Here is a 23,473-nt window from a genome sequence, read left to right as displayed (position 1 = left end):
GCTACTTTGGTATACATTCGAAAGTGAAAACAAGATTGGTGGTGGAAAGAGACAACATGTTACTATGATTGTGTTTTGTTATAAACTCAAGACTTTTCTAATTTACTTTTTTGTACCATTTGGTTTATCTATTTTGAGTGTGGAGTGGTGAGTATGTGCACGTGTATGCCCTTTGTGTGATGGACACAATTATCACTCCCTTATCAAGCCTGCCATTCTGCTTTTTACCATTTTTAATCTCACCATTTCACTAAAACCCATTTGCAAATTAGAAATTACCATTTGGTAAATTATAAAATACTCAAAAGATTAATCTAAAAATTTTCTTAGGTAAACTGAGGATTCAAAGTAGACATGAAACAAACAAAGTGGAGAAGAAGAATCTTAACATAATCTAAATGCCATTGAACATCAAATTTCATATAATTGTGTACTGTTACAGCATTTGTACAACATATTAAGCAACTCTGCCTTTTCTTTCTCTCTTTGCCGGTACATGGATGAACAACGCATTAAAATCTGCCTTTTTCTTTGATCTTTTACAAGAAGCTGGTTCCGACAGAGAGCTCAACTAAATTCAAGAGAATTACAGACCGGGTTGTCCCAATCTGGTGAGCAAGTTCAAGCTGTTCCTCCAATGGAAGCATCTCGTAACTGCAAAAGTTTTCAAAAACCATGAGGATATGCGTCTATGATCGTTCTATCGTGTGATTTTCGAGTGTTATGCTATGTTCTCTCTCTCTACTTTGAGGTCCATTTGTCATATGGCTGTTACTACTCTTTGAACATATAGAATGCGGAAGAAAACTTACTGGCATAGTAACTCGCAGTCGATTATGCTGTCAGGCCCAGATCGTCTAGCCTTCCCACTTGTGCGGAACTGACGGAAAGAGTGTGGGTTCAGACCCGCAACATGAGGAACAGCATCCACTAGCTTTTTCTGGAGAGACTGTAACCTCCGGAATGTGACCTCATCGAGTGGAGCAATGCAACCAAAACTGCCGTCTAGAGTACCAAATAACAAAGCAAATCGATTTGTTTTATCCGCTCCAGAAGTAACCATCTGCAGACGTAGGAACTTTGTCACATGGGAACCAACGTGAAATTCCGCCCTTGAAAGAAGTTTCTGACCCTTCCAGCTCTCGGCCATCTTTGGTGCATAATAGAATACCTGTTGGGGATCAGTACTTAGTTGATTTAAGAGTTGGGGTATTTCACAATATTCTATCGTCTACATCTAAGTAAGGCCTGATCTCATCACATACACACTAAAGGCGATAAGAGAGAGGATGCTAACCTGGATATTCTTTTGTTCATCGGAGACAGCCAGGCTAAGTGTATTTCCATCAATCAAGAACTCTGTAGCAAAACAATCGAGGGATCCAAAATCTTTGGCTAGTAAGCTAAGTTGGGACCCCTGTTCCTTCCAGCTAAGAAAGTATATGCTTTTGTGAACATCACCAAGAAGGATGAAAGTCTTTACCTGCAAGTAAAGAAAAATTTACAAAGCCCGATCACACAAAAGAAAACTGATCCTCAGAGCCAAGCCAGGTCAGTTTAGGTGAAGTTAGCTCATAAAAGCAACACAGCACTAGGCCAACTGGACAAGGAAGTAAAACGTACAACATTCATGCTGACTACATAGAGCGGCGGAGCATCAAAGAAGGCAACACCATTTAATTCGGTGCCATTCCATTTGTGCAAGATAATTTTAGGACCAGATGATATTAGAAGATGACCCTGAATGGAGGCTACAGCTGATATAGCACCTTTTAGTTCCCTTGAGTAGACTTCAGTAACCTATAGAAAAGTGGCTTCACAATAAATCGAACATTCAAGATGAAAATGAAAACAAAGAAAAAGATTCACCGGGTAGTAGGCCCAATTAAACGTACCACGTTTTGAGAATTATCGCCATTTTTTCCAAAAGAGAAAAGAAGCACACGGCCCCTCGCAGCAACATCCTCCCCTTGGACATAGGCAGTTCCAACAGCAAGAAGTGTTTCATTCTCCCCTGTGCTTGCATTCTGAAATACCCCAGAGAGTAAGAGAATGTGGCTTGGTTATTGCAATTAAAACAGAGAGATTTGATCCCTAGATCTGATCCGAACAATATTCTTTGATTATCATGTCATAAAGATAGAGAAGATCAACATTCTTCATGAAGGCAGAAAACAACCATATGACATTAGGCAGGTTAGTAGCTAACTTACAAGAAGTGTGACAACTCGCACAGTCAGTGCATGTTCTGAGCTCTGCATTGGGATAGTGGCTTTAGTTTCCCAGGGGCCACCAGATCTTTCTGGTTCCAAAATTTGGATTTCAAATTCCTCTACAGTGTATGTTCGTTGGAGATCATCTGAGCTCAGATTGTGGTTGTCAATCTGCTGGCCAGCTTCTTGATCAACTAGTGAAGAAAGAACTTGATTTATCGGCTTGCTGACCTTCAAAAAGGAGAGAGAAATGACATTGTTTGTGTTAGTAGGATAGAATAATCAGATATCAAACAATGCTGATCAAATAAATAGACAGGTAATACATAAAAGAACTTTCTTTCTTCTCAACAAACATTGCATTAGTTCAGGTATTTATCTATCAAACAAAACAAATAAGTATGATCTATCGATATTGCTGCAGCCAAGTAAATCAGGGATCTGTGATATTCATGAAAGAAATTCAGAGAGGCATACAGTTGAATAAATTTGCAAAGGGTAAATTTGATAATATGAATTAAGAAAAAATCAAGAGCTAGAAAGGAAAACGGGGAGCTGGGGCAACACAGTTGCCATCTCAACCAAAAAAAGGGTTCCAAATTTATTCAAGGCAACCAAAGAGATGCAATTCGGATCAGGTTGAACAATTTAGAATATACTATCATGCTCAAGTGCTCACTGGATATGATACTATCAGTGGGTACAAGTTCTTCTCCGCGTAGTAGGTAACTTGGTGAGGCGTGGCCTTCAGAGGAATCTAGACAAAAAAATCAGGCATCAACGTGATCAGTCCTTATACAATTATTATTTTCCATCTAATCAACATACAACAGTAAGCAAAGATGATTAAAAAAATTGAAATTTACCTTCTGAACTGGCCAATAATTATCGTAGATTGATGCTGAAGGTAATTGGCAAATCTTCAAAATTCCCTAATATAAATGAATATGAATTATCTTGTCAAAGAAATTGATAATCTAGATGCTACAATAATAAGAATAGAAACGTTACAACAGAAATGAGGTGTAGACACATTATTAAACCTGTGATGTGACATATATGAACCCGTGATTGCAATTCACATTGTGAAGAACAGTAAAGGCCGCAATTGATCCATCGCACAGCTGAAAAAGTGAGAGCATGAAATGGAGGAACTTGATTCAGAAAAACCAAAAACTTTAACAGATTAAAATCATACTAATCATTGCTTCAGTTCTTTGAGACACAGTAACACAAAAACCCTCTCTAGGTGAGAATACATACCTGTGAATGAAATCGTAGTCGCTCTCTGAACAACATACACCACCCCGGCCTTGAGCCAGAAAGAAAAAACCCCTGGTGACCACTAATATTCTTGAACATGGTAATTCTTTGAGATGCAACTCCATCTGAAGTCCCCTCTCTCGTAGACGTGTCAAAGGGGATGCGTAGAAATTTCAGATTCCTAAGCTTAGAACTACCAGAGGAATTTAAAGCAGCAGGATTTTCTGAAGATACACTATTTTCTGCTTTGGTACTATCAACACCCTCAAATAGGTAAGCATGGTAACAAAGAATTGTGCCATCAGCCAATACTGCAAAGAGAAATGGGCGTGTATGAGGCCCAGACCATCTTTGCATAGATAACTCAACAACCTTTGTATTCTTTATCTCTTCATTCCTTGACGAAGCATTATCCTCGGAGTTTTTGTTGAGTTCATACTCTAACTCATGAATAGGCATATCAGAGAGGTGGCGTCTTCCAGACGCAAATTTATCAACAGAGAAAACACAATTAAAACCAGGCACATCAAATATCTCAAGGGCACCACTTTCGTAACAGAGCACACAGTATATGTCACCCTGATCTTGAGGTCCACCATCAGCACTATCAACAGCCTCTCCAACTCCTGACGAAAGCCATGCATCAGTGCTAGCTTTCCTTAGCCATGGTTCTGGTCCTTTATCATGGAACAAAGTACAGGCTGATATCTTCTTTTTGGAGCCTTCAAGTACAGATGGACTACTTATGGAAACTGTGCAAGTTGAAGGATCTGCAATTCAAAGTTCATAATACTGCTTGAGTAAAACATTTCAAGATGCTCAAGTTAATAGATTACAGGCTCAACTATTGCAATAAGATGTTCATCTTTCTATAACATACCTCCAACAAGCAGACGAATACTGTCATCTGTCATTCTAAGTAAAACATATGGATCAGCGATTGAAACAGATGACACAGTGGAACTTTCAGAACCGGAATTGGATTCTGAATTAGGAGCTCCAAAGCTTAATTCTTGATTCATAAAAGAACCATCCAGAATACGGGCACCATGCTCAAACACCTGGATTACCCGACGTCTGGAAAAGAAAGATGGATATTAATATTACACTATTTAGTATCTCTTACAGCTGCATGTAGTAAAAACAGCTCAAGGACTGAAAAAGAAGCCATGGATAGAGCTTACTGGACAGCACATGGGGATAATAATAAAATAGAAAATTGTAAAGGAAACAAATGCTTCTATAACAAACATATCTCAAAAGATATAATATGGCAGCTAATTACCTTCCAAATAGATTTCCAGCAGCAATTGTTCTTCCCTGAACATAATAGTCAACACTCTCAGTGACTTCTGTGAGAAGGTCAGCAGTTTCAAGGACCTGAAAAGCCAAACATTGAAGGTATTTCTATGGAAAATAAAAGTATCTAATGAAATAAAGCCAAAACACAGAAGCAAAATATACCATCGTGCGAGCCTCCACACTTATAATCAAATAGGCATGATATTCATCTTCATCAGCAGCCATTTTAGAAGAATCAGCATTATGACCACGGGAGCTCTTGTGATAAACTGTCCATATTCCTTTGCACCCTGGAAGTTCAACCTACCCCACAAGAACATGCGGAATAGATTGCTTAAGGATTGAAGAGACTAAGTCACATACAGAGCATTACTAAGTAAGATCGGATACATCACCATTTTTCTACAGTGAGCTCCCCCTCTAAGTTCTAACTTGTAATTTTCACATAACAATTTCCACTTTTCTTTCTATATCACTACTAAACAGATCCAGTGGTGGATAGTAATTGTGAAAGATATAAACCCACAAGACTGTCCTAATAATGCCTTCTGTTCAGAGCTCACTACAAACTAATGAATTTTAAATGAAATCCTCTCCATGCCATAGTAACGGGAGTAAGGGTTTTTTAAACTAAAAGATCAACAAATGGATGATTCCCATTCTTCTCATATACCAGACACAATTTGAGATATAGGCATACCTCAGTAATCATTTCCGGTCTAACTGACTGCCGAAGAACACATAAAGCACCATTCTTCCCATGACCAGAACAGCACACCTAAACGTCAAAATTCAAATATTTAGTTTGGGGTTTACAGTTTTTAGACAAATATGAGGCAAGCATGTCCACACTAAAAGTTGTGGAACAAAGGATTTTCATTGTTACGTAAAAGAATACTTCAATAGAGATATTACTAAATAACAAGCAAGTTATATTTTGTATAAAACATTTCCATGGCTAGTATAATATAAGAACTTCTACACAAACGGCTCACCAATTCATAGTTGCTCTGTTTGGAAACCCCAGTGGCGTTTGCATCAGCATTAATCCTTAAGCCATACGCAAAATCTTTCACTGGGCCAACATTAACTAGTGAATCTCTCACTGCAAATGAAAACGATTTCTGCATTTATTGGAAAAGAAAAGATGAGAAACTTCATGGAAAGGAGAACTTAGGCTACCTAACTCTTCTTGAAATAATAGATGCTGCACAAAGGCAAACTCTTTCTTCAGTAGTTAAACTACTTAAGTCATTTTCCGTTCAACATTAATTTTTTAAGACTGAAAGTTTGCTATTGAAAGCACACATAGATAGGGAGATGGAGAATGTTCTGCAACGGAACCCCAATTCATATAGTAGAACCATCTAATTTTTCCAAGATTGAACCTCAACAGAAAATTCTACAAAACTCTAACAAAGGCAGAACTTGCTACCTGTGCTGAATCAGAGTTATTTGGAGTTGAACCAAACAGTGAAAGCTCCTCATTTCCAATTGTATCTTGAAAAGTATCAGAAGATATCCGCAAACGTTTTGCTTGATGACCCTCACCTTCAATGTCTTCATCCTGCATAAATTTAGGAGATTTTCAAGTTCTGGATAAACATTTTAAAAAAGAAGTACTCTGACCAGCCTAAGAAAGATTAAACTATCACCTCATCCCTCAACCCAGGTAATGATGCTGCAGGCCCAGATCTACAAGAAAATTGCACCAGTAAACTGTCTCCCAACCGGCTACCTAAAAAGAAAAGGGAATTTCCAACACTAGTAATGTCCTGCAAGAAATTTGGAATATCATCATAGGGAATCTCTAATCGAACTGGATCCAAATTGAAGCACAAATATGCTGAAAGAACATATCGACTAACCGAAGCAAGCACAGAGGCTTTTGATTTGGAAAGATCAAGTCTCTGTACAGCACTTCAAAAAAGAAAGTAGCAGTCAGTTTCACATAATTTAAACAAAATAAGTTGCAGCCAGATTTACAAGCGTCAGCAGAATTTTTTTAAAGATCAAAATATTACCGCCCATCATATATAAGAGTCAGCAGCAACAATTCCCCAGATTTCGTTGACAATAGGGCTACATCGCTCGATATCCAGGTTCCATGGGCAGCATCGAGTTCCACACTGAAATTTGATGCAGGCAGTTCTTGACTGAAAGAAATCAGACACACGGAGATAGAAATATGGTTAACAGTATAAACAGAGTTTTACAAATGTCGAAAGTTGATTCTAAGCTATAGGATTATAAACTAAGATTGAGGTAACAAGATTATATCCATAAGCAGAAAGCAGATTTTGAAGAGTGGAGAGTGTGCGAGAAAACTGTACCTGCTATCAGCTGAGGAGGCATAATTGTTCAGTGCCAGCGCACAGGAGGCTGACTACAAAAATATATGGTATCTCGGATGTGTAAGTAACTGTAGAACTTTATCTTTAATAGAATAAAAATCAAACGTGGTGGAGTGGCTGGAATTGTTGAATCTCAAACAATAAACAACCAAAAGCTAAGTAATATAAACCTACCTGACTATGATAATGGATTGTATTTGCACACAACACAAGAACACCTCCGATCGGAGATGGTACTGCAAGTAGTTTGTAGGCATCATGGGGCAGATTCTGGAAAATACCAAAGGAATGGGAATAAGTATGATCAGGGACTAAAGTTTGCCGAAGTAAACTTTTTCAGTAGGATTTTTCCAAGATGCATGAAATAGCTTGTTATTTTAGGATTTTTTTTTCTAAAGAAAGATTAGTCAACCCTTCAAGAATTCTAAATAAAGAATATGGAAATAAAGTCAGCATGCATTTTTCTATCTTCTTAATAGCTGATTGGGAAGTCTAGTCATGTAAAAATATACAATAACCTTTTATATGACTCACAATATAGATTACTAGTGCAACTCAAATATTTAAATTATTGGGAAGAGATTTATTATAAGATAGAAAGAGGAAAATAAGAACATACAATAGCTGACCAGATGACTGGGTGTTGTTTTAATGTTGTATTGATACTAAGGGCAGAAAGCACGCAAGTATGGTGCTTCCATGAAACTCGCCCAGCCCAAGTATGCTCTTCTTCCTGAAGGATGACAATTACAGGCTCAATATAACCTGAACAAGACATAGGATGCAAAAACACATAATCAAAAGACGCACCACTTAGTTTATTCACATTATGCCTACTGGGAAAACCAGAATATCTAAAATTTCAGACAGCTAGCTATTGAAAAATCAAATAAACAATATATTTCCTCTTCTTTCAAACTGTAATTATGACCAGAATACATCAGTTGTCATATTGAATCTACAAACAACAACTTAGTAAGCTAGATCCGTTCAAGGACACAAGATTCAATGAAAGTTGAACAGCTAAGAAACAATCATCATAATATATATATATATATGATAACTACTGATTCAGAGATAAGTCTATGAAGAAACTGCTAAACCAACCATGTAGAAAAACAAAATCTTTGACGTGTTTCATTTCCAGATCACGCAAGTTAATTATGTAAGATGATTCAACACGAGCAGAAACTGTCCCTCCAGAACTGAACGCATCATCATCTCCAACTAGTCCAGAACCAACCTAAATACCAAAATAAAGTTCATAAAAGAAAAGAATGAAGGTTGGAAACTTGTAGCAGCTGAAGTGACAGTTAAAATGAAGTTGGTTAAGGATGCCCAAAAAAAAAACCTGGGAAGCCTTGAGTATGATCATCTGCAAACCATAAACAAGAACGCCGCCACACCTGCCTTGAGGATCCACTTTTACCAAAGGGCCTCTTGGAAAAGACTCTCTTCCTCTTTTCAGATGAAGCCAATCTGGACCCTCAAAACAATGCATCGAACTGAAAAGGAACCACAAATCCATTTAGTATTTGTTGAAGTCAAGTATAGGAGTCAATGCTACATAACTTGGATAACTAGAAGAAATAATCAGACAAAGACGATAAGAACGCTTCAGTAAATGAGCCAATGCTACATAACTTGCGTCGCTGGAAACAATAACAATGCTTCAGTAAAGACCAAAAATTTAGAGAAGTATACAACAGTTGGACACAGAACATCTCATATACAGGTCAGACGAAACAGTCCGGATGCAATCAAGCAAGCAAATGCAATTCAGAGAAGACAGAGCTGAAACGAAAGCTGAATTCATATGTTTATCGACCAAAACCAAAAAAAGCAAAACACACTTACGTCATTCTAAGGCTGTGAATTGAATCATCAAACTCAAGAACCGAAATTTTGGCGTCACGAAATGTCAATATAATCGAATCTCTTCCCTTAGAAGAATTACCACCTCCCATAGGTAGAACCGCAATTGACTCAACATTACCGTGCAACCTACAATCCAACACAAATCACATCATCACTTCAAAATCAAAGTCCCAGATTCGAGTAATTTAGGTGGTAACTGTCAACAAACACGTACCTATAATGGCACACGAGCTCAAGAGAAACACCAGAGACACCATCCATAACTCCACCGCGCTTAACAAGCTTCGGAATCCTCAACTCCTGAGTATTCCCTTCCTCTTGAGCCCTAACGATGTACACCTCAAGGATATTTCCGGCGGTTATAACGACGTTAGGCAATGGACCGATACCTCGTTTATGATTAGGCCATTCGGCTTCCATATCATCATCGCCGGAAACAATTGGAATCTGTAGCGTTGAATCGGAGAGAGAGTGGGTGATATAGCCGGAAGCACAGTTCTCAACGCCGGTCGGCCAATGCATCATCTTAAAGGCCGCGAAACTCATCTTCTCCACCGGAATCTGGGATTCAGAGATTCGAATTTGGGATGGAGTTGAGAATTGAAATTGAACTAAGATTGGGAAGTGAGTGAGAGCAATTAGGGTATCGATTTTATGAACATTAAAGATCAAATCCTTAAACCCACGGGTTTTTAATTTTAAGTTTTGGATTTTTGTTTTTTAAAGGGTTTTTAGTTAATAAAACTCTTGAAAAATCGTTAGGCGCTAGTCGGACGTTTGATATGGACCTAGCGATTAATCGGAAAATCGGATTAAAATCGGGGATTAGTTTTAGGGTTATTTTAATATTTTAAAAATATATTAATCCAATATTATTTTCAAAATTGTAGTAAACACATAAAATTGTATTTTTGAGATAACTTTTTATGATTTTTATTAAAATTTGAATATAAGTTATTGTAAAACATCACAAACTCCTAATTTAAATGATCGAATAACAAAAATAAAAAGTTTTTTATACTTGAAATCTAAAAATAATCGGGATATGTAAAATTAGGCGGCGAGTAATCAGATTAGGCGGGAAGTAATCGGATTAGGCGGAGAGTAATCGGATAACTGATTTCTTTAGAGGATTAGTCATTAATCGAGACAGATAGAATGGGCCTAGCGATTAAGCGGGGATTAATCGGGTTAGGCGGGGATTTTTAGAACAAAGAATAAAACTCCTCAATTATATATGTAGTAAAAAAATTCTTTAATTTAAAATCTGTTAATGCAAATTTATCTCCTTCTATAATACTTGAATGATAGTCGGTACGGCTCCGATGCAGCGACCCTAATCATGGTATCACCAACGAATGATAGTCCGGTTTTACCGCAGTAAAATTCAAGTGTGTGAAAACTGCGATAAGTTTTATACAAATTTCAAAGACTTCAAATCACACTCCGTGCTATGATTGTGGTGCGGCAAGGTTAACAAGTTTGACATTTACAATTTTGTCTTTATCTGATTAAAGAAATTACATCATTTCAGTTTTGGACTTTTCTCTTTTCTCACTAGATCTTTGCCACCATCATTGTCGACGATTTTTCAGTCATCACCGGCTTTTGTCACTGTCACTTTCGCTATCACCATCATCTTCTCCATCTGACGTCTTCTCCTTCATTATTGTTGATTTCAAAACAATTTTGGGAGAATTGATCCATGTCCTAGACCAACAAGGCAACTCTTCCATCAGACGAGAACCACTTTCCCATCAGAGGCCGAGCCAATGTATAGGGAGGGTCAATTGACCCCAAGATATTTGAAAATTCTTAATTATAAGGTATTTTACTTAATAATATTAGTTATTTTGGTATAAAATTTTCATGTTGACCCCTATGCCATATGATCATCTCCTACCTTTGACCCTATTCATTTTCATTTTTTTATTTAACATTAGTTCCATTCTGATTTTTGTTTTGTGTTTTCTTAAGAAGATACTATAAATATCTAACATTTTCTTACATATTGATTTTTTTCTCATAATATATCATGTTTTATTTATTTCCTTACCTTCTTTTCAAAATTCTTACATAATATAACACCTAATTACTCTCCACAATATACGATAGATTAGAGAAAAAATATATTTTGAGAAAAGTAGTTAACACAACTTTAATTAAATAAAAATATGAATTACATGTATCTTTTATTGAAAGTTGAAGCATTTTAAATAGTACAACATAAATTTATATTAAAAATACATTTAGATTTTGTTTTAGGTAAAAAATTTTCTCTACACAATTTAAACAATAATTTTTATTATACTTTAAATATATCATTTAATATAAATATATAATTAAAAATTATAACTAATATAAATGACCCCTATAAACCAAATATCTGGCTCCGCCACTGTCTCCCACCACACATGTGGTTTAGCTTTATTATAATTGTTCAATCGAAGCTTAAATAGTTTATAGGTGATGATGAAACTATTGCATCAAACATACGTATTTGTATCAAATATGTTTACAACTATAAAGAAAATCTAGATAAGTCTTAACAGATTTATTCTATCGGTTTCAAAAATACACGTTTTTGTGGGAATTCGTCTTCAGTTACGAAAAAATGGATTAATGATTAAAAAGTTTAAGATAAAGATTGTATATATGATGCCTTAAGAGTAAGAGAAACACAATATATTCCCTTCACATACAAATTGAATTTGGTAATCAATTCAAAATTGAGAATGTTAATACAAACAAGGAGCATAAACCATTAGTCCATTCATGTGATCAAGAACTGCACAAATTTGATTTTCACATTTATGTAAATTTTTGTAATAGATAACATTGATGTATCTCTTTCTGTTTTCTATATATTTTTATATGATAAATGATGGAAAAATAAAATGTAAATAATTTACCTAAGATCTTAAATGCCAAAAATAACAATTAACTTAAATTTTAGATTTGAGAGATACATATAATATCTATTATTAATTGCTAAAAAACCTTACAAAGGAAAATAGCCAACTTTCGGCTTCTTCTACCTCTTACCATTTGTCCTCACCAAAATAAGAAACCTCTCTACAACGAAGAAACGATCTTGAGTGTTCTAAGGATGGTTTTATCTCTTACTTCTTTGACCATCTATAAGTCCCCTTCAATAGTTCTTCTTCTTCTTCATCATCCTCTTTTACTCCAAACTTTCGATCTCCTTCTCATTACCAAAAGAAAAAATGTCAGGAAAGAAATTGTTCACTGTTTTCATTGAGGCTATTCACCAGGAGATGCTTTCTTGGACTCCAAAGCCTAGGTTCGTTTTCAAGGATTTTTGGCATGCCTTGGGGACAAAAGAAGTTGAACATGTAGTTCAAACTCAGATTTTGGAGAAAGAGAAAAAAGGGACTTGAAGCTCAGGTTCTTATAGAGAAGGAAGAGGGAGTTGAAAAGGTCCTTGTGAAGAGGAGCATCTAGCTGAGGTGTCATGGGAAAATGATGGATCTGTGTTTGTTGCATACACATGTCATTCATCTCTTTAAGCACGAACGTGGCCTTATCAACTACTCCAAGAAGCGATGATTTGGGCAAGAAGAGCATCTAGATGAGGTGTTATGGGAGCGACGATTTAGGGTGCAGAAAATGTTCATTTTCAAATTGTAGGATTAAAGAGTGAAGTTAAGAGTGCAGTTCCTAAAGTATTATCGGTTGTAAAGAGTTGGAAGAAGAAATTCTCAACAAATGGGAATTTCCTAGCATGATTTCACACCATGATTTTTCTTTTGGGAATAAGCATAGAACATGATTTATTTTATCAGGAACAAAACATTATTTCCAAAATTAAATATCTATATTTTAATCACAAAATCTTCTAAAAAATCAGAAAATGTTATCAATAATTTAAGTTTCACTATTACCTTGAAATTTATATATAGAAATGTATTATTTTGAATAATATTTTCGCTTTCGTTTTCTTTTTAATTCTAAAATTTCTTTATTCTTTGAATACAACAATCTTCACAAAAATATTTAGGAAATAACTTGGAGATAAGATTCATAAAGTATGTTTTAGATTGTGTTTTTATAATCAGTATTTTAACCCTTTTAAAGCTTAGAGAAATAATAAAATTTGCACTTAGAACGAGGATGAAAATAATTGATTTGTAACTCTTCTTGTTTTACATATCATTTTATATGAGAAATGGATGGATATGTATTTATTATAAAGTTATTTTCACAAATCACATCAATTATATAAAGTTATTTTTCACAAATCACAATATAAATGATGTAGCTTACATTACCTATGAAGTTGCAAGGGAACACAATGATGAATCCCACTAAAAAAAATGAATGTAAAATTTAAATTAGTTACCTAAAATACAGAATATCTTAAATGCCAAAAATATTAATTAACTTAAATTTTTGTTTTGAGCGATATATAATATCTCTTATCAATTGCAAAAAAATGTGTCAAAAACTGATTTTCAATGTTTTTGTTGAAGCCATTCACTAGAAAATCTTTTCATGAAATTTCATTCCCAAAAAATAATAACAAGATATATATATATATAATAGGTCTATGTTTTACTGAAGAGGATGTCGTTTCGAAGTCCATCAGAAAATCTAGAGAATGGAATGAAGCCTTTGTGCCTCCACCTACCTTTGTCGGGTTAATCTAGGTTGCTGCGGATGGAGAAGGTATTTTCAAGAAGTTGGATCTTGTGTTATTTCTAAATACACTTCAGTTTGACCATATTTCTGACTCGGCGGTTATTGCTAAGTTTATTTAGCACTTCGATGTGCTCTAGACTCGGAGGTTGAGATCGCTATGAACTCAGTTTTTTCAAAGTCTCGGACTTTGTTTGGTCTCATCAACTCAAAGGTTTGCAAGACAGAGTTTTGTGAATCCATTCATGGCATTTCCTTACTCAAGTCTGCTTTTGATCGTATCTCATATCCCTTTAGATCTTTCTATCTTAACATTGTTGTTGTTGTTGCTGTTGAGTTATCTGTTCCGGCTCTTTATCTGTATCATCTTTCTCTTTTAATGGAGTGTAAACTTTCTTTTATCTATTTATAAATTAATGGTTTGTTCAACAATAAAAAAATATGGACCGAGATCAGAATTAATCAAATGTAGTTTTACCTTTTCACCCAAATCAATATATATATATATATATATAAGATTTAGCTGTGTTTTTTTCTTAGAATTAAATAAAATCTCAAGAGTTTAGAAATTGTGGAGCACATGAATCCTATACTATTATTTGGGAAGTACATCCTATAAGTTGTAACGTTGATTTTGTAAGAAATTACAATATATGTCATTAGAGATCTCTAATAATAATCATTTTAATTCCATGTCACTAATATATATTAACGGGTCAACGGGTCAAACGGGTTTAAAGATATTAAAGAGATTTTGTTTAGATTTTATAATTGTTATAAATAAAATTTATATGAATGTTGTTATTCTCGTATGATAAAAGTATCCACTAACCAAAAAATATAAATAGATCGTTTTTATTTACCTTAATTACGCATCAAATATTTTCTGTTATTCAGTTTCCATAAAATCCTTTGAAAATATTGTTAGTAGTTATAACTTGTTTAGATTTAGATATAAATTCGTGTTATTAAAATTTATTTAATAAAAATTTTACGAATTTTGTGGTGTACGTCTAAAATTTAAAAACTAAATTGCCAACTAATCCGAGTTTGGTAACTATATTTTCGTTTGTTATTTTTAGTATTTATTAAAATTTTAAAAAATAAATGCTACATAATCTATTTTTCTATTTATTTTATACAAATGTAAAACAAAATTCTAATATTTTCATAATAAATACAAAATTTCTAAATATATTTAGTGTTGGATATTCTATAAGTCGAGATCATATTCAGATCTTTTTATTTCCTTAAATAAGGCTTTTTTTGTTATAAAAACAAATTCTATCTTTAGTTAATTATTTTAATATGAATATGTAAATATTAAAAGATTTAATCAAAAGATTATCATTCAATTTATTAAAATTGTTCTGCAAGCTAAAAAATAGTCCACTAGAAGATTTTAATTTTTTAACCATAAATCGACATCTTTTCTTCATTATATAAAATCATTCATTTCTCTGAACAAGACATCCATTTTTTTCTTCCCAGTTTGATACGAATTTTTTTTCTTTCCAATTTTGCTCAATCAAATTTATTTATTTCAGTTTAGCTTTCTTATTATCAGATTATATATAATCTCATATACATTGATGTTAATATCCTTTTCTAATATAAATTTTTTTCTACATTATGCAGGTGCATATTATATTTGATAATGGAAAATCAAAATTCACATTTGATTGGGATGTGATTTTCAAAGTTCAAGGTACAATACTTTTAATTTTTCATTGCTACTACTTTGATATATGCTTTAACCAGATTTCAAGATTGAAAACTATAAAATTATAACCAAATAATGATAAGATTTGTAAGCTTAGATTTTTACTTTCAAATATATTAAAACTTGCTAGCAAAAATATATTTGGAAGACTTGCTAACAAAATTTCCTTTTAATTGATATTTGTGTTTTATCTTGCGTCTTGACGTTGTTAATTCGTAGATTTATTCCGTAATCAAGGAAGAAGAGATAAAATTCTTATCAAATTTTTTTTTTTTTTAAAACAACATGATATTGGGCCAAACAAAATCCAATATGGCCCATGTAAAAACTTAGACCCAATACAACTATTTTTTTTGCTCTCAATGACACAATGCAATTATGAATACCTAATTGAATCAAATAAATTATTAATTTCATATAAAAAAAAATACAAATCTAATGCAGCTAATAAGAACCATAATAAGAAGGAAAGCTTTCACACATTTGTTTTGTGGATGATCTAATACTGTTTGCAGAGGCATCCGTAAAACAGATCAGAGTAATACGAAAGGTATTGGAGAGATTTTGTGTCGCGTAGGGCCAGAAGGTGAGTTTGGAGAAGTCGAAGATATTTTTCTCGGAGAATGTGAGTCGGGATCTGGAGAGAGTGATCAGCGCAGAAAGTGGTATAAAGTCGACACGGGATTTGGGGAAGTATCTTGGTATGCCAGTTTTGCAGAAACGCATAAATAAGGAAACTTTTGGGGATGTTTTAGAGAAAGTTTCATCACGGTTGTTGGGTTGGAAAGGGAAATGCTTGATTTTTGCAGGACGTTTGACATTAACCAAGGCTGTTCTCTCATCAATCCCAGTTCAAACCATGAGTACAATCTCCTTGCCGAAATCTACACTTGAGAGTTTAGACAAAGCTTCAAGATCGTTCTTATGGGGAAGTAACAATGAAAATAAGAAACAACACTTAGTAAGTTGGAAAAGAGTGTGCTCATGATATGAACAAAGCTCTCCTTGCTAAGTTGGGATGGCGACTTTTGAATGATCATAAAAGCCTATGGGCTCGCGTGTTGAGATGCAAGTATAAAGTGAAGGATACACAGGACCTCTCATGGCTGGTAGCTAAAAGTAACTGGTCATCGACTTGGCGTAGTGTTGGGATCGGATTGCGAGAGGTAGTGGTACCGGGAATTCGTTGGGTTATTGGCAATGGAAAGAAGATTAATTTCTGGGCTGATAAATGGGTCTCGAACAGACCACTTCTGGACTTTGTAACAGGCGACTTACCTGCGGGAGCGGAGCAGATTAAAGCTCATGAATTATGACGTGATGGTACGGGTTGGTTGTTAAACCGGATTGAACCATATGTGTCAGAACAATGTGTGTTGCAATTACGGTCTGTGGTCTTGGATAATATTACGGGAGCTCAAGATCGAATTTCATGGGGAGGCGGTTCAAATGGTGAGTTTACAGTCAGCTCAGCTTATGCTCTTTTGACTCAAAATAACATTCCGCGACATAATCAAGAAGGTTTATTCCGGCGGGCATGGAAGGTCGTTGCGCCGGAACGGGTCCGGACATTTTTGTGGCTAGGAATTCACCAAGTTTTAATGACAAATACAGAGAGGCAGAGGCGACATCTAAGTACAACAGCTATATGTCCAGTCTGCAAATGTGCGGATGAAACAATTCTTCACATTCTTCGTGACTGCCCAGCAATGGGAGGAATTTGGATTCGCATGGTGCCCTCGGGAAAGAGGCGGGAGTTCTTTGCGCAATCTCTGTTGGAGTGGCTGTTTACAAATTTGGGAGATGATACTAAGGTGGGTGAGAGCACGTGGTCTACCTTCTTTGCCATGTCGGTCTGGTGGGCGTGGAAATGGCGATGTGGAAACGTCTTTGGTGTTCAGGGTAAGTGCCGGGATAGAGTTAAATTTTTGCGGGACTTATCGCAGGAAGTAAGCTTGGTTCACTCAAGAGCTGCTGCAAAACAAGGGACTTCAAGGATGTGAGTGGAGAGGCATATAGCTTGGAAAAAGCCAGGGGAGGGGTGGTTGAAGCTAAACACGGATGGGGCCTCTAGAGGCAACCCGGGTTTAGCAACGGCCGCTGGTGTTTTAAGAGATGAGACCGGAGAATGGTGTGGTGGCTTTGCTCTTAATATTGGGATTTGTCTGCGCCGTTAGCCGAGTTATGGGGAGTATACTATGGCTTGTATATTGCTTGGGAGCGCCGGGCAACGCGTTTAGAGATTGAAGTGGACTCAGAGATGGTGGTCGGTTTTCTGCAGACAGGGATAAGCGAGGCTCATCCGCTGTCGTTCCTGGTACGCCTGTGCCATGACTTTATTTCTAGGGACTGGATAGTCCGTTTTTCTCACGTGTATAGGGAAGCTAATCGCCTTACTGATGCATTAGCCAACTATGCGTTTTCATTACCTTTAGAGTTTCCTTCTTTTGATTCAATTCCGGATTCGGTTAATGTAGTTTTGTTAGAAGATACCGGTGGGACTGCGTTCTCACGTCGGGTATGTTTGTAATTTCTTTTTTTAATTTTTTAATTTTCCGACCCAAAAAAAACAAACAAACATTAGTTATATTTTTCAACAATCAAAATTTTAAGATAATATTTAGTTATTAGAATAAAATCTAAAACTATGCTTCCGATCACTTTATGTGATTTAAATATTAGTAGCCAATAATTAAAAAAATTTGACAAAAAGTAGAAAATAATCACATATCATGTGATGGGATTTAGGGTTCACATTAGTACGATTATATATTTTTGCGGATTGGTCTAAAAACATACACAAAATATCTTAATTTTATATAAGACGAATTAAATGCGTTATGCTAAAAGTATCACACTAACCCGCTCCATCATACTCATATACAAAACTAACTAATTTAAAATTCATGGATAAAATTTAAATATCCTTAGTTATTATATAAACTACAAAAGTGTTATACATAGTAATAGATGTTTACTTTTACATTAACTAATTTCGATTGATTAAATTCTAAATAAAAATAATAATTTATATATACATGAAGCAAATAAAATTATAAATATTTTTATATTATTTTATAAAACTAAACAAATTTAAAAAATTTATGTTTTATCCAATATAATTTTATTAAATTATATAATACATGAAAAACACATAATTTCGATGTACCACGGAATTTAAACCTAGTTAAGAAACATAACTACAATAATTATATGAATTTTAATATCATGCACAATGACCAGCTTAATTTAAAAAAAAAAAAAAGGCTCCTAGAATGACTAAAATAAATTTGACTTTCTATAATTCATAAAATATTAACATTGTTCTTCCTTCCACGCTTCTCTCTGAAACTCCCAGATCTTGTCGATTTTAATAAATTCCTCACCAAAGCAAAAGCTTCTTCTTCCATCTTCCTCCTCTGGGTTTTCAATTCTAAATGTAAGTTTTACTCTGATCTATTCCTTTCTCCATCGATCGAAAATTCACCTATAGAGATCGATAAACATATCGTAAAAATCGAAACTTTATTGTGATATAGCGGAACCCAGTTATGTAATCCTCCAATGATGAATGATTGCTCTGTTTTTTATAGGTTGTGTGCAGAAAAATCATGACTTTGGCTTCTCCACGAGTTTCAAATTCGAAGACTGTGTTGTTGTTTCCTCGGAAAGTTTCTTCAATTGCATTTGCTATTGGTGGATTAACTTCTTTCGTCATCTTCGCTTCTCTGCTTCTTTTCACGTATCCCATTGGTTCTTCAGTTACTGACTATCTCTACAGAACAGAGACCACTCAAAATGTCCAATTTCACCATAGTATTGATCCTGATTCTAGCTCACACTCACCACCATTATTGACACAAGACAGTGATCATAAAGTGCTTCCCAAGGATTCTTCGGATTCGAACGATGTTAGATTAGGCGAAGAAACGAAGTCTTCAAATGTTTCCATGGATGAAGAAGAAGCTACACAAGATTCTGTAGAAACAGGTACTGTGTTAAGTGATTGCTTAAGTTTCTCTAATTGTAGATTAGTATGTATAGAGTAAGTTAAGTAGCTCTTTAAAGACTAAATTATACTTGGAGGTTCTTTATTAGTATGTAGACAAATCACTGAGACAAAAGACCAATGCTACTAATTAATGATGCATTTAACTCTTAAGTCCTTATTCTGGAATCTTAATAACCACCTTTGGACTATATAGTTAAAGCTACCTCCTTTATAATAGTTAACTGTTTTGGCAATATATAACTTCATATGTCTTCTCTCAAGGATCATAGCTTCTGTCAAATTGTGTTATCAATCTTCTTACTGAAGCATTTCTGATTTGTTTTGACCATTTTGCAGAATGTGATCTATATCATGGTAACTGGTTTTTTGATCCAATGGGACCGGTGTACACGAACAACTCTTGTCCTCTTTTGACACAGATGCAAAACTGTCAGGGTAATGGAAGACCTGACAAGGGGTATGAAAACTGGAGATGGAAACCGTCTCAGTGTGAACTTCCGCGGTTTGATGCTAAGAAATTTCTCGAGCTAATGAGAGGCAAGACATTAGCTTTTATAGGTGATTCAGTGGCTCGTAATCAGATGGAGTCCATGATGTGCCTTCTCTGGCAGGCAAGTGTTTTCTTATTCTTTGTGTCATAATATAGAGTTTCTTTCTGTTTCCAAGAGTTAGTTTTGTCTGTGTGATTAAACTTTTAAATGATGTTGTTTTTAGGTAGAAACTCCGGTTAACCGTGGGAATCGAAAGATGCAGAGATGGTATTTCAGGTCATCATCAGTAATGATAGCTCGGATGTGGTCATCTTGGCTCGTCCATGAGTTCAACGAACCGTTTGGTTTTGCTGCAGATGGTGTAACCAAACTCAAGCTCGACCAACCTGATGAGCGCATAATCGAAGCTCTTCCGAAATTCGATGTGGTTGTACTTTCATCGGGTCACTGGTTTGCAAAACAGTCTGTCTACATTTTAAATGACGAGATTGTTGGAGGCCAGTTATGGTGGCCAGACAAATCAAAACCAGCAAAGATTAACAACGTCGAAGCATTTGGGATCTCTGTAGAAACAATCCTAAAGGCAATGGCTAAACACCCAAACTACACGGGTCTGACCATCTTACGTACTTGGTCGCCTGATCATTATGAGGGCGGTGCATGGAACACTGGTGGATCGTGTACTGGTAAAGTAGAGCCGCTTCCTCCCGGGAAATTAGTTACAAACGGATTCACAGAGATAATGCACGAGAAGCAAGCCACAGGGTTTCACCGAGCTGTGGCAGATGATAAACTCGGCAATAGATCGAAGAAGCTGAAGCTGATGGACATCACTGAAGCTTTCGGGTATCGCCACGACGGTCATCCTGGCCCGTACAGGAGTCCTGACCCGAAAAAGATCACAAAACGTGGACCAGACGGTCAGCCTCCTCCACAAGATTGCTTGCATTGGTGCATGCCGGGGCCGGTAGACACATGGAACGAGATGGTTCTGGAGATTATAAGGAGAGATTTGGAAGGCAGACGAAGTACACCATCATCTTGATCTAGGAGCAAAGAGATATATTTATTTATATATACGTACAAGATCATTTATTCATACCACGGAGTAGTTGATTTAAGGATTTCTAATTTATATTCATACACAATATACTCACTTGTAGGTCTCTGTTTTTCTTACATACAAACTTAAAGCAAACGTAAGAGTTTTATTTATTAGATCAGTTACTCTTTTAGATGAATGAATCTTATAATCATAATTTTTGTTTCTAATCCCTAAAATGTTTTTCTAAGGAAGTCTAGGATAATGACGGTGCAAAAATTATTCTTTGTTGATTTATACATTTGTCTGGATAAATAGACTGCCTGGCTCTTGTAGCTCGTGTGGTCTGCGAAGGCATTGAGAGTGCAACGTGTGACGAGTACGATGCTCGAGCAAGGCAGAGAGAAAGAGAGAGATTATATAACCACAAAAAGAAAAAAAGAAAAAAAAAAACTTGTCTATCTTATATGAGGTATTCTAAAATATCTTTTTTTTTCTAAAACAATTCAGGAATAATGAAATTAGACTGGAATAATACCTTTAAGTTATTCAACAGTTTTCTCAAGTGTACAACAAAAATATGAAAAAAAAAAAAAAAAGTTGTTTATACTTTATACATGAACCAACAGATTTCAACTTTTTTCTCTATAAGCACTATTATATAAAGGGGAATTGCATTCTATGACCAACAAAAAAATTATAATTCAACAACTGACCATACTAACCATACATCTATGATATTCTTTGTATTATATGTATTAATGACAGCTTTTACCCTTTTGTCATCTTCCCATCTCTTCTAACCTTGCTCTCTTTTTCTATTTTTTTTTTATTCTCCCTTTGTTTATATTTACAGCTAGTTTTTCATATGAATTGTTTAAATCTTATAATCTCATTTTAAAAAAAACATAGATTTTTTTTTCTGTTTGTACTATGATTTGAATTTTTTGAAACAAACTAGTTTAACTCGAAACTAATATAAAAAAGTATGATAAAGTTTCGTACTATATAAAAGGGACAAATATTTTAATATATTTTTAAAAATCATATTTTCAAAATTTTCTTATTAAGAATGAGTGTTTCGTGTCAGTAATAGTAATTTTCTCAAAACCTAAAAACATATGTTTAAAAGCAATATAAAAAAAAATCGAAATTTGAAAATGATGATTTAAAAAAAAAGGTAAACAGTTTAAATTCTTAATAATTTTAAGAGTTTCAACAGTTCGGCAGTTTAGGTTTCTTAACTAGTATCTCTTAAGAAATAACATTTTCTCTTTTGTATGCGTTTAATTTGGTCGTTTGAGTTTCCTATATTGTATCTTTTAGGGTATATGTTTCTTATTCGTTGTGCGTTTAAATCGGTAGTTTGGGTTCCATATGTTGTATCTTTTAGGGTATAGCGCCTTTTTTAATATGTGTTTAACTTGGCATGATTAGTTTTTTTTTTTTTTTTGAATACCAGGAGGTTCTGTGCCAAAACCCGTAATCCTTCTAGACTCGAAACCACAGCATGTAATATTTGTTTTGTCTCAAGCGTCATTCGAACCGGCGACCTCTAAGCTTCGAATATAACGGTTTTCTTTTTATGTTGTATTCATTAGAATATAACGGTTTTTCTTCGACATTCGTTTGACTTAATCGGTTTGGCTTCTATTTTGTGTTTTTTATGGTATAACATTTTGTATTTCGTTGTAGTTTTGTTCAACATTTTGGTACCACCACTCCCATGTTTCATTTCTATACTATTTCATTTAGTTATATACTATTTTATTTGTGCTACATAAATATGTTTTGTTTTTATAAGTTTATATTCGTTTTTAAAAATCCAAATCATGATATATAGAGTAAAAAAGATTAGATTTTATTCTATAGAAATTATAATTTTACATTAATTATATCAGATAATAAATAGAAGTATAAATCAATAGGGGTAAAAGAAAAAATGATGGTTAGAAGTATTTGTCTCCCCTCTCACTCTCACGTCACTACTACTCTTTCTCTCATTTCATTTTATGTGTGAGGATAGTTTTGTCATTTTACAATGTCTGATGGTTATTTCTTTTGTTTTCAAACTTATGATTCTATATTCTTAATTTATTTATCAGATTTGGTTATACACTTAAATCACCCTTATATGAACCAATTGTTTTTTTTTTTGATAAAAAGGTAAAGTTGAACAAATATAAAAATCATATTTAATTTGATTTTCATGTAAAGACACTTGAAGAACTCGAAATATAAAAGTCAAAATTCATATTGAAATAACGTATATTAATTTTAAAATTAGTAACTACATTTTGAAAATTTATATAAGATATCTTATAAAAAGAGATATTTTGAAAAATATCTCTTTTTTTCTAAAACAATTCAGGAATAATGAAATTAGACTAGAATAATACCTTTAAGTTATTCAACAGTTTTCTCAAGTGTACAACAAAAATATGAAAAAAAAAAAATAAGTTGTTTATACTTTATACATGAACCAACAGATTTCAACTTTTTTCTCTATAAGCACTATTATATGAACCAATTGTTT

At 34.4% G+C, this 23,473-nt stretch overlaps 2 protein-coding genes across 3 annotated transcripts; one reads left to right on the top strand and one right to left on the bottom strand.

Annotated features, from left to right (window-relative positions):
- Positions 1-298: 298 nt before the first annotated feature.
- LOC9301946 (cleavage and polyadenylation specificity factor subunit 1) lies at positions 299-9,738 on the bottom strand. 2 transcript variants are annotated; one of them, XM_021032111.1, is made up of 26 exons: positions 9,225-9,738; positions 8,990-9,136; positions 8,484-8,637; positions 8,240-8,375; positions 7,752-7,897; positions 7,307-7,402; positions 7,112-7,164; positions 6,803-6,934; positions 6,647-6,698; positions 6,434-6,553; positions 6,214-6,345; positions 5,774-5,902; positions 5,479-5,556; positions 4,941-5,081; positions 4,762-4,856; positions 4,357-4,553; positions 3,477-4,246; positions 3,257-3,337; positions 3,080-3,145; positions 2,893-2,970; positions 2,214-2,444; positions 1,896-2,027; positions 1,624-1,800; positions 1,298-1,483; positions 813-1,171; positions 299-654 (listed from the first exon to the last, which is right to left on the bottom strand). In XM_021032111.1, the coding sequence occupies exons 1-26, from the start codon at positions 9,554-9,556 to the stop codon at positions 540-542; spliced, it is 4,335 nt and encodes a 1,444-aa protein (XP_020887770.1). In that variant the 5' UTR covers positions 9,557-9,738; the 3' UTR covers positions 299-539. The 2 variants fall into 2 exon arrangements, with proteins under 2 accessions (XP_020887770.1, XP_020887774.1); XM_021032115.1 differs by lacking the exons at positions 8,484-8,637; positions 8,990-9,136; positions 9,225-9,738 and having other exon boundaries at positions 310-654; positions 7,752-7,865; positions 8,240-8,329.
- An 8,956-nt stretch (positions 9,739-18,694) lies between these two features.
- LOC9300196 (protein YLS7) lies at positions 18,695-21,163 on the top strand. The gene is made up of 4 exons (XM_021015894.1): positions 18,695-18,831; positions 18,986-19,382; positions 19,741-20,015; positions 20,119-21,163. The coding sequence occupies exons 2-4, from the start codon at positions 19,004-19,006 to the stop codon at positions 20,938-20,940; spliced, it is 1,476 nt and encodes a 491-aa protein (XP_020871553.1). The 5' UTR covers positions 18,695-18,831; positions 18,986-19,003; the 3' UTR covers positions 20,941-21,163.
- Positions 21,164-23,473: the final 2,310 nt, after the last annotated feature.

This window comes from Arabidopsis lyrata, assembly GCF_000004255.2.
Source record: "Arabidopsis lyrata subsp. lyrata unplaced genomic scaffold ARALYscaffold_8, whole genome shotgun sequence".
In the NCBI taxonomy this organism is placed as follows: Eukaryota; Viridiplantae; Streptophyta; class Magnoliopsida; order Brassicales; family Brassicaceae; genus Arabidopsis; species Arabidopsis lyrata.
This window is presented reverse-complemented; position numbering and strand designations above follow the sequence as displayed.

Coding starts and splice junctions, on each gene's coding strand:
- LOC9301946 (XM_021032111.1), bottom strand. CDS start 9,556: ATGAGTTTCGCGGCCTTTAAGATGATGCATTGGCCGACCGGCGTTGAG. Junction 8,638..8,989: donor ATTCACAGCCTTAGAATGAC/GTAAGTGTGTTT, acceptor GTTCCTTTTCAG/TTCGATGCATTGTTTTGAGG. Junction 7,165..7,306: donor CAATCCATTATCATAGTCAG/GTAGGTTTATAT, acceptor ATATTTTTGTAG/TCAGCCTCCTGTGCGCTGGC.
- LOC9300196 (XM_021015894.1), top strand. CDS start 19,004: ATGACTTTGGCTTCTCCACGAGTTTCAAATTCGAAGACTGTGTTGTTG. Junction 19,383..19,740: donor ACAAGATTCTGTAGAAACAG/GTACTGTGTTAA, acceptor ACCATTTTGCAG/AATGTGATCTATATCATGGT. Junction 20,016..20,118: donor TGATGTGCCTTCTCTGGCAG/GCAAGTGTTTTC, acceptor TGTTGTTTTTAG/GTAGAAACTCCGGTTAACCG.